Genomic DNA, 11,421 nt, shown 5'->3' on the forward strand with positions numbered 1-11,421 from the left:
AGAACCAGGTATCTTGGCTCCAGCCTCCCTGCTCTACCCCACTAGATTCCCAGCAAAGCCGATGAATCCTGCCTTCCCCATAGGCACAGTGGCCCTATTTCCCTCTGCTGAATACGGGACACCAGGTAAAATTCAAGTGAATTCAACAGCTATTTGTATTGCACCACTCTGATTGACATTCCAATTAACATCCAGCTGGCTGAGCAGAAAGCAGGTGTGTGGCTTGTGTCTTTTCATTTACCTTTTCTCTCTAGTGCAGGGGTCTCCAACCTTTTGAACCACAAGATCACTTTTTCAATGTAAGTGCAATGTAAGATCAACCTCAAACCCAAATACCCTCACCCCACTTTTTTCCTGCTCCTTCTTAGAGGCCCTGTTCCTGCTCCACCCTTCTCCAAGGCCTGCTCACTCCATGCCCCATCCTCACGCACTTTCAGCAGGCCGGGCTGGGGGATTGGAGTGCAGGCTCTGGTTTTGGGCCAAGGAGTTTGGAGGATTGAGGTCCAGGAGGGGTTTCAGGGTGCAAGCTCTGGGAAGGGGTTTAGGTGCAGGTGTCCTCAAGTCCGGGGCAGGAGGTTGGGTGTAGAAGAAGGTTCAGGGCTGGGACAGGGGTTCAGGAAGCAGGTTCTGGCCGGGCACCATTTAATTGAGGTGGCTTCCTGGTAATGGAGCAGTGGGGTTCAGGCAGGCTCACTCCTGCCCTGACCCTGCACCACTCCTGAAAGCAACTGGCATGTACAGCAGTGGCTCCATGCCCCTCGTCTACAGGCCTTCAGCCTGCAGCTTCTACTGGACACGTGTCTCCGCTATTGATCAATGGGAGCTACAGGAGTGCTGTCTGCACAGGGCCGGCCCACAACATTTTGGCAACTGACACGGGGAGCTCAAATGATGCCCCCATACCCGCCTCACTGCACCAACAGCAGACACAATTTTCTACACTCTGGGTCTGAGTGGCGCCTCCCCCACAGTCTGGCACCTGAGGTGGTCAGACCTGTGTCTGCAGGCAAGGACAGCATGTGGAGATGCCCTGCTCTGCCTCTCTCATGGGCTGCAGGGACATGCCAGCCACTTCCAGGAACAGCGATTACCATACGGATAACGACTCCACCCATGACAGGTTAGGATTTGAGAACTCATTACTCAAAGAATTACATTGAAGCGTAAGAGACAAATGAAAATGATGAAATGCACAGACCAGTGCAAACCCAAAATTAACCCACTTTGCAAGCAGTAACAGAAGTAACAACAACCCCCCCATGTATGTGTTGGGTCAGGAGATGAGAGAAGAACTCTGTGTGTGTGTGTGTGTGTGTGTGTGTGTGTGTGTGTGTGTGTGTGTGTGTGTGTGAGAGAGAGAGAGAGAGAGAGAATGTGTGTGTGTGTGTGTGTGTGTGTGAGTGAGAGAGAGAGAGAGAGAGAGAGAGAGAGAGAGAGAGAGAATGACAGATACACACAGTGGCTACGTCTACACTGGCCCCAAATTCCGGAAAAGGGATGCAAATCAGGTAAGTCAGCATAGGGAAATCCGCGGGGGATTAAAATATCCCCCGCGGATTTAAATAAACATGTCCGCCGCTTCTTTTCCGGCTTGGGGAAAAGCCGGAAAAAAAGCGTCTAGACTGGCGCGATGCTCCGGAATAAAGCCCTTTTCCGGAGGATCTCTTATTCCTACCTGAGGAAGAGATCCTCTGGAAAAGGGCTTTATTCCGGAGGATCACGCCAGTCTAGACGCTTTTTTTCCGGCTTTTCCCCAAGCCGGAAAAAAAGCAGCAGACATGTTTATTTAAACCCGCGGGGGATATTTAAATCCCCCGCGGATTTCCCTATGCTGACTTACCTGATTTGCATCCCTTTTCCGGAATTTGGGGCCAGTGTAGACGTAGCCAGTGTGTGAGAATGACAGAGATTTGCATTGCCAAGCTCCCTCCATCCCCTTCTCTCTGTGTGGAGATGGGGTACAAGAGAGTGGGGAGGAGGAACACCTGCTCTTCTCTCTCCAACAGCCTACACAGCAAACAGGAGGCTCCTAGGGGGGCAGCTCCAAGGCAGAGGGCAGGAGGAGCATGACAGCAGGTGGAGGGGCAACTGAAGTGCCAGCACTTGATAGCTTTCTGGTCAAAGCAGTCACAGGTCAGAGGCTCTAAGATCCACCAGTAGATCCCGATCTACTGGTTGGTGACCACTGCTCTAAGGCTTTAGGGGGCACACAGGGAGGCATGACACCCCACACACACACAACCCCCACACACATGGAGTGGGGGGTGACACACACGCACACTCCTGGGCACCTCTCTCACATGGAGGTGGGAGGAGATGACCAGCCCACCCTCCCATCCACCCAACTCTCCCTGACCAATACTCTCTGTCCATTCTGGGCTGAGCCCCTCTCTCCTGTTACACGGTGCCGTGTCTTCCAGAGGCAACGCATGGGTGGGCATGCAGGGTCACACTGCCCCCAGCTTTCTGCCAGGGTTCACACGAGAATGTGGCCAGCTGTGGTCCTTGGCACCGTGCAGGTGGGAAAGGATGGGAGCTGCTTCCAGATGCAATGGAGGAGCACAGGGAGTGAAGGGGGAGGAAGACAACCTGGCCTATGGGGGGATGAATTTCCAGCTTGCTACTGTGATGCATTTCTTCATGCTGAGGGGAGCACTCGTGGGGCTATTGCTCTCCTGTAGCTCTGGGGTGAGCTCTGCATGGATCTCCAGGGGCCTGGCCAATTGTCCTGAAGTGCTGCCATCCTGGATGGTTGGACCCATCCCATCTCTTGGCCCTAGGTGCCCAGAGCTGGTGCTCCACCACGGGCCCTGAAGAGTCCATGCACACAACCTGTTGCTTGATCTCCTCCTTTGTCCAGAGCACTTTGGCCATTTCCAACACCATGTGGCTAGGGTACAGCAAAGAGGCGCGCATCTGCCCATTTGTGTTACTGGCACTGGCTTGCCGGAATTGCAGGGACATCTCACAATATGTGAAATCCCAGGAGGCGTAGAGGCGAGCGCTGGGATGCTGCAGTACAGGATATTTTCCTAGAAGATTGCATGGTTATTTAGTAAGAGTGCGGGGCCGTGTGGGAACAGTGACTCAAAAGGGAAGCAGCTTGTGCAAGTTATTGTGTACATGTAGCTTTCGGAAATTACACCTGATTAAAGGGCAAACAGAATCCGAAACAACTTGCAAGCACAAAGAAGCCCTAATTTGGGAATATTCCCTCACCGCCTTCAGTTCATGGCAGGCAGGAACCTCAACACATCCCAGACCTGGTGGAGATGGAACTGGGCTCCCCACCCTGTCCATCTCACTGTACCATCTGTGAATCCTCTGTGACCACATTCTCTGGGGACTCCAGCCAGACTCTAGGGCAGAGCCAGCCGAGCTGCAGTTTTTCCCAAACTGCCTGCAGGCACTCCCAGCAGATCTTCTGGAAAGACGAGGAGGAGAAGTAAAAGATGATGGGATCTAAGCTGGCATTGAAGGTGCTGAGGAGCACAGCGTAGGTTCTCCACTCTGGGCTCTTCTTTTCCACGTATCCCACCACATGGGAGATGTTGAAGGGGGCGAAGCAGACCACGAAAATGAGAAACGTGGCTGCCACCAGCCCAATGGCTCGGCGCTTCCTCCCGGGGCTCACCAGGGGCAGGGAGCGGATGATGGAGATGAATCTGACATAGCAGAAGGTGGTGATGCCCAGTGGGAGACAGAAGAGGATCAGGAACATTTCCAGGCGGAAGGGCAGCAGGAGGGTCAACTGCTGGTTGTTGAATGTGGTATAGCATTGGGTGAGCTGGCTTGCTGTGTCATTGTCCCTGCCCTGGTACTGGACCACATAGACAATGCTGCAGTGGGAGAAGGCAGCCAGCCAGAACAAGACCACAGCTACCATGGCGTAGGCCGGCCGGCGTCTTGCCTTGTAGCGGATGGGGAAGGCTACACTGAGGTAACGGTCGACACTGACGCTGGTGAGCGAGAGGGTGGTGAGGTAGATGCTACTGAAGAAGAGGAGGCCGAAGAGAGGGCAGAGAAATTCTCGCATGTTCCACTTCATGTCCCAGGAGGCCTCGGCAATGCGGACAGGCAGGAAGGCCAGCAGCACCAGGTCGGACACCGTCAAGTTGAGGAGCAGGATGTCGGCTGGCAGCAGGCGCCGGCGGGCCTTCACCACAAAGGCGCAGAAAGCCAACAGGTTGAGGGGCAGGCCTGTCACGAAGGTCACCGTGTAGACAGCCAGGGACAGCTGGTTGGAACTGTTGAAAAACATGGCAGGAATATGGGGCGGCAGGGGCTGGGTTGCCAATACCAACACAGGATCCGCTAGGGATGGAGGTGAGAAGGTGTCCCCAATAGCAGCAGAGACTCACCAGGCCTTGGGACAGGGATGGAGGTAGGGTTGGGTTGCCAATAGCAACAGGGCACACGCTAGGGCTTGAGATAGGGATAGAAGTGGGGTGGGGGGAGCCACCAGACCTTGGATGGATGGAGGTACGACGGGGTTGCTAATAGCAACGGGACACACACTAGGCCTTGGGGCCAGGATAGATGGAGGTAGGGCTGGGTTGCTAATAGCAATCAGGCCCACACTAGTGCTTGGGACAGGGATGGAGGTAGGGTTGGTTGCCAATAGCAACAGGGCACACACTAGGGACAGAGATGGAGGTAGGGCTGGTTGCCAATAGCAACAGGGCACACACTAGGCCGTTGGCTGGACGGGGGGCCAGGCTGCCAGTAGCTCACCACCAGGAATCTACTAAGCCTTGGGGTGGAGCTAGAGACGGGGTCCCAGCCAGGGTCATTCACTGTAAAGAGAGAGACGGGGGCGTTAATGAGTCTCCTTCAAGATCAGTCTGTAGACAAACTCCGTGTGACCGGGGCAGCCCTTTGTCTGTGCAGCTCTTTGCACAGCGGGGCCTGGGGGCAGCTGGGTGAGACTGTAACACCTTTACGTAGCACTAATAACGTACAGCGCCTGGCACCCTGGAGTCCTGGGTCAGAACAGGGGCTCTGGGTGATAGCGTGACACACCCAGTATATAGCAATAATGGGGTACAGAGCCTAGCACAAGGGGCCCTGGGCCAGGGCTGGGGTGCCAGGGTGCTCCCATAATGCACAGCACTAAGAGCATGCAGCACCTGACCCAATGGGGTCTGGGTCCAAAATTAGGGCTCCTGGGCACCCCCATAATGCACCCAATGAATGGAACTAGTAACAAACAGCGCCTAGCCCAAGGGACTGGGCCAGCCTGGGGACCCCTTGAACCTACCACAGGACAGATAAGAATATTACTAATAATTCCACGTGGTAGGAAATTTTCAAAAGCACTGACCCCTCCGCCCTCCCCCAGCCCTCAAAACTTTGTTCTCTGTTTTGAAAGTTTTTCCAAGAATTGGGGGGGAGGGGTTAAGAAATCCAAAGCACCTCCACATTTTGTCTCAGCTTCCTCCTCAGCTTTTTATTCTCACTTCCCCTTCCCCCCCCCAAAAAAAGAGGGTGTGAAAATTAAAACAGTGAGTGAAAGTGGGGAAATAAAACACTTTTGCTCCCCCCTCAGATTTTTATCGCATGTGGGGGAGGGGACCCACAGATTCCAAGGGACTGTTATGGTCATCTAGTTCCACACTGAGCAGGTCTGAGCCAGGAGCCCCTGCCGGAGTCTGGCCACTGGTCATGGATCACTCTTTAGCTGAGGCAGCCGGCCCCTGGGCCCAGCACCCCACGGCGCCTCAATCCATCGTGACCCCACCTTCCAGCTCCGCTCCAGCACTCAACAGTGTTTATGTAGTTCCCAACCTAGAGCAAAACTGTGGGCTGTGCCCACAAAAGCTCATGATCCCATCGACATGTTTTGTGAGTCTTTAAAGTGCTACCAGACCATTTGATGTTTTTTAAGTTTATCCTGTACAGACTAATTCGGCTACCCCCTGAAGTGTTCCCCAGAACTGTTAGGCTACGTCTACACTGCAGGCTTCTTGCGCAAGAACTGTTTTGCGCAAGAGTTCTTGTGCAAATAGTCTTCCGCAAGAGCACGTCCGCACTGCCATGTACTTTTGTGCAAGAGGTGTGCTTTTGTGCAGGAGCATCCATGGCAGTGTGGATGCTCTCTTGCGCAAGAAAGCTCTCATGGCCATTTTAGCCATAGGGCTCTCTTGCGCAAGAAAATCATGTTGTCTGTCTACACTGACTTCTTGTGTAAGAGCTCTTGCACAAGAGGGTTTATTCCTCGTGGGGAGAGGAATAACTCTTCCAAAAGAAGCTCTGTTTTCTGATGCTGTACTGTAAATTTATTTGTGCAAGAACGTGTGCGCAGTGTAGACACCCAGCAAGTTTTTGTACAAGAACAGCTGTTCTTGCGCAAAAAGCCTGCAGTGTAGACGTAGCCTTTGTGTTCTGCAAGAGCCACTATAAATCCACCCAGCCTAGCGCCTCTCCTCACCACGGAGTTCCAGGAGCACCAAGAGTTCCCCCTCACGTGTCTCACTTCTAGGGGGCTCTAGTTACCTGCTATTCCCAGCTCTGTGAGGGAAGTGAGGTCTAGTAGTTAAAGCGGGAGGGTCTACGAGCAGCTGCACTTGTTTCCAGGTAATGGCCCTTGGAAACAAAGAACAACGGGCAGAGGCACCCAGCTCTCTGTTCGTGTCTAGTGACTTGTCCCTGGGGCACTGAGGCCTAGTGGTGGAATCCAGATAGAGGGACAAGGGCAGGCAGATGCCACTCTGTGACCACAAGGACAACAATTGCCACTCCCATGAACTGAGAAATGCAAGCTCCTGTGTTCCCAGAGAAACCACAACACAGAGATCTCCCAGGGTTATGAGGAACAGAACCCTGGCTCGTAGAGAAAAGGTGCACGGAGCCAGACCATCCCTGACCCTGGTCCTGATCCTGATCAGAGCTGGTGTCCCCTTCAGAGGGAAAGACCCAGGCCCCATTCCCCACCCATCTCACCTCTGAGCTTTTCATTCACTGGTCTCTCCCTGATCTATAAAACCTACCAGGACCCAGCCCCTCAGAAGTGGGGGAGCTGAGGAGGCTGGAGATGGATTCAGCAGGGCATATGGGGATGGATAGACAGGTAGATAACTTCAGTGCAGTCCCTTACCCCATCTCAGTCTCCGATTCTCTCCCGGACCAGTGCTCTGTGCACAGATGCTGTCTTTTGTGGCCCTGGCTGGTTAAATTAGTCGCCTTTCTGAGCAGGGTCGATGTCACAGCTGATAGGAATGATGCTCTGCAGCCCAAAATAAACCCAGGTGTGAAGCAGGAAGAGGTGACCGGACACCCAGCTCTCTGTAGCCCTCACTGACATCTGTGCCTGGAAACTCCCCACCCTCCCGAACAAGGTTCAAGCACTGGACACCCTCTCCTCACTACTGATAGAACCTGGCCCTTAGCCTCCCCTGCTCTAACTACTAGACCCTACTCCATCCCCTCCCTCAGAGCGGGGGAATAGATCCCAGGCTTCGTGCTCTAATTACTATACCCCACTCACCTGCCAGATCTGAGGAGAGAACCCAGAAGTCCTGGCACCTGGCACTGCTCTCTTCTAACTAAAACCACTTCCCTTGAGCTGTAGGAAGCAAAGCCAGACTGCCTTTTCCTTGGTTCCTTTTCCTCTCACTGGAGCATGACCTCTTGTACCCTCAGCTGTTCTGACACGGATCAGCCCACTAGTGTCCCTTCCCCCACCCTGAGGGGTACAGGACTGACTGTGGGAGCTAGGCTCTGGGCATTCCCGAAACCAGACGGCCGGGCACTGCACGGACACCCAGTGAGCCCCTATGAGTAGCTCTTCCCCAACCTGGAAGGCACAGGACCTTTCCCCTCTAGTGGGTGACAGCTCCAGTCTGGCCCCAGGGCTGGGGACTGGCAGGTTTGAAGGGGCAGAAAATGGCCCACGGGGTCTTTCCCCTCCAGTTTTGCTCTGGTGGCTTAGAGGCCAGCACTCCCTCCCCCCTGCCAGTGTCCCGGGACACAGAGACTTGCACAGACAAACCGCCCTCGGCGCTCCTTGGCTGAACTGGACGTGTGGGGTCTCTCGGCAAGACCTGAGCAGCCAGGGCAGAGACGGGGTTATTGGCCCCAGGGTCCTCAGTGCAGAGGTCCCTCTCCTCAGATATCCATCCTCCTTCCCTCCTCCCCACACTCTGACCCCGTGTCAGCTGCAGCTGGCTACAAAGCTCAGGCAGAGAGACATTGAGAGGGTGAAGCTGGTGGTCCCTGAGGAGCTGTGACAGTTTCAAGGAGCCCTGTGCCCACCCACAATAGTGTCCAGGGAGCCCTGTGCTCCTTGACAGTTTCTACAGACCCTAGAGATAACTCTGATGTTGGTAGGGGGCCTGGAGCCCAGAAGCGATAGTTTCAAGGGAGCCCAAAGTCACCCTGGAAAGTTTTGCGGGGGACCTGGGCTACTGTGACCATTCTGAGGGAACCCCGAACCCCCATGATCATTTTGGGTGAGCCTCGGTTCCTCTGATTGTTTCAAGGGAGCCCCGAGCCCCCATCATCCTTTCTAGGGAGCTCCAAGCTGCCGTGATGTTTCGAGGAAACCCACTTGTCTCTCTGGTGATTTTGGAGAAGCTCAGGGCTCCAGTAGTTTCTAGGAACTCCACCCTGCTTCCCCTCCTAGGAGTTCCTAGGAACTGTGCCCTGGACAGTTTCTAGGTGCCCAACCACCCCCTCCCACAGCAGTTTCTGGTAAGCCCTGGAAAACGTCCAATCTTGCTCCAAACCGCAGGGAGGCTTGGTGGTTTCAAGCAATTTCTGCTTTTGCAAGCCCAAGGAAACCAAAGGGAGGGATGGGGGGAAGGAGGGTGTGGACTGGTCCAAATCCTTCCCCTCCTGTCCAGCAGCACCGCTCCGACAGCAGCAATGTCAGTGCCCCGGCCCACAGGGCTGGGCAATACCACTCTCACCTGCTACCCACCTCGTAATCAGAGGGGAGACTGGCACAGGGCAGACCCAAGAGTGCCTGGTCATTGATTCTTACCTGCCTGGGTAGCGCCAAAGCCAGGCCGAGGGAGCAGCCAGACTGGGCTTGGGGCTCCGAGACCAAATGGGCCCATTGGAACCTGCATAGGAGAAGCTGCATCAAATGCACCTCCCGTTCTCCCCATTTAGATAGAAGGAAACTGAGGCTCGGAGAGAAGCAGGGACTCGCCCAGGGTCCCACAAGCAGCTGGGAATAGAACCTACGTCCTGCGTCCCAGCCCTAGACCCCACTAGGGTAACCACTAGACCCCACTGTCATCCCAGGGCTGGGATAGAACCCAGGCATCCCGGTTCCCAGCCCCATTATGCCATAAGTGCAGAGCATTCATTTCAGTGGGGATCTGACCTCAGTCCAATGATACCTACAGTAACGATATTAATAATTAACGACCCCATTGGAGCTGGGAAAATGCTATTTATTCAGTCAGTCAGTGGGAGGTAATGGACGGCCCATGGGCAGAAGAGTCAGCAGTAGGGTGAAGCGGTGAGACCCCAGCTGGGGGTCTGGCCCCATTGCATCTATTTGTACCAATTCATTGATTAACCCTGGGTAATTCTCTGCATTATTCTGTCCTAGGGGCTTGCAGGAGTTTACACAAACCATCCAGCTCTGAAGCTGCAATTTCCTCACCCAGAGGTTTACGAGTGCCCTTGCATTGTGCTTTGGAATATTTCTACATTCAAGTTACGCAGACACCGTGGTGACCTCGGACATTTCTTTAGGGCATAGGTTCCCAAACTGCGGAGCGCGCCCCCCCTGGGGGTGTATGAAGACATTCCAGGGGAGGCGTGAGGCAACCCAGTCCCCTCCCTCCCTTGGTCAACCCCCTCCCAAGAAAGAGCCCGGTCCATCTGGTAAAAAAATTCAGAAAATACCGGACATCTGAAATGTCCGTTATTTTCTGTTTTTCCTGGCTCCGGCATCCACCAGAACACAATGCAGCTCAGGCTGGCTGGGGCGGGAAGGGGGAGGGAATGGGGGGGCCTTAAAAGGACCGCCTTAAGAGGGCAATGCCTGATCGTCTCTTAAAAGGGCAACCTTTTTTTTTTTTTTGGTCAACAACTTCCTCCCCCCCCCTTTTTTTTTTTTACACTGGTCCTATGAATTAAAGGGGCTGCAACTGTTTTTCAGCCCCGTTCAGTTCCTCTTTTTTTTTTTTTTTTTTTTGCTCAAGTTTTGCTGATTTTTGGGGGGGATAAAGGTTTCTCAAATATCAAAAAGGGGGGCATGATGCCAAAAAGTTTGGGAATCACAGCTCTAGGGCCTTACAACCAAGAAATCATAACCTCAGTGCTAAAATGTAGCCACTGCTGGGGTGGAGCACCTGGGGAACAACTGTGCAGCATAGAACTCACCCAGTGCAGACCTACAGGCTGGAGTTTAGTCTATTCCCCAGTAGTAGGGTTAGCCATACAGTTTATTTCGCCCTTTCAGCGGATCATGGGGCGAGGGAGTCTGGGTCATCCCCTATATCCAGTTCTCTCAGGGTACGTCTACACTGCATGCTTATTTTGAAATACGCTCCAAAATAGTATATTTCAAAATAGCACATCTACACTACAGGGAAGCCTCAAAATGAGGCTAAGGCAGACTTCCCTATTGTGTTACCTCGATTTAGAGCCCCAGAAGACCCTGGGAAGTAATTACTTTGAATGGCCCTGGGGAGGAGCTATTTCGAAGTAGCCACAGTGGAACGTCCACACAACCGCTATTCCAAAATAACTATTTCATAAAAGGCATCATTCCTCGTGGAATGAGATTTACGGAAGTCAGAATAAGCTGCCCGTTATTTTGAATTTATTTCGAAAGAATGGAATTGCTGTGTAGATGCCTGCATGGTTATTTCGGAATAACAGCCGTTATTCCAAAATAACACGGCTGTGTAGATGCACTCTCATTGTGGGATCTGACCTATGGGGTACGTAATGATCCCCATGAAATCTGCACCCTACTGTCACGCCCCAACTGGAATCCCTGCCCTCCTTTCCAGCCTGTATGAGGGCCTAAAACAAAAGCCCATGTAGCACAGGCCTGGTCTGAGGCCTGAGGCCTAGCTAACAATAGACAAATCCTGGCTAACATAAAGCAAAGCTAAGCTATGAGCAAGAAGCAGGCCCCAGTTCACAGAACTTGGCATGAACAGGGCTGAGGGTGCAAAACACTAACTGGTAATAGGCCCTGGTGTAGAACAGTCATTGGTACTGGTCATAAGTGCAAAGCACGTGGTACCAACAGCTCATTAAAAGAAGACCTTGGTACCCACTCCTCACAGATACCGGCCCAGGTTCAGGAGAAGGTGTAAAATGTGATTGACTGAGATGATCCAATCAAACCCAAGGTGCAGGGTGATGGGTGGTCTCTAATAGCGTCGGAGGGTGGCAACGTGATACGTCGGGAGTGCTGCGTAACTTGTTTGAACCTGTATACAAGGTGGT

General features: G+C 53.3%; 1 protein-coding gene across 1 annotated transcript; it reads right to left on the reverse strand.

Annotated features, from left to right (window-relative positions):
- Positions 1-3,301: 3,301 nt before the first annotated feature.
- Positions 3,302-4,261, reverse strand: LOC102451689 (free fatty acid receptor 3-like). Its single transcript, XM_075908242.1, has one exon. The coding sequence runs from the start codon at positions 4,259-4,261 to the stop codon at positions 3,302-3,304; it is 960 nt and encodes a 319-aa protein (XP_075764357.1).
- Positions 4,262-11,421: the final 7,160 nt, after the last annotated feature.

Source organism: Pelodiscus sinensis, chromosome 24 (assembly GCF_049634645.1).
Source record: "Pelodiscus sinensis isolate JC-2024 chromosome 24, ASM4963464v1, whole genome shotgun sequence".
Classification (NCBI taxonomy): Eukaryota; Metazoa; Chordata; order Testudines; family Trionychidae; genus Pelodiscus; species Pelodiscus sinensis.

Excerpts from the sequence above, each read along its gene's own strand:
- LOC102451689 (XM_075908242.1), bottom strand. The coding sequence starts at position 4,261 with ATGTTTTTCAACAGTTCCAACCAGCTGTCCCTGGCTGTCTACACGGTG.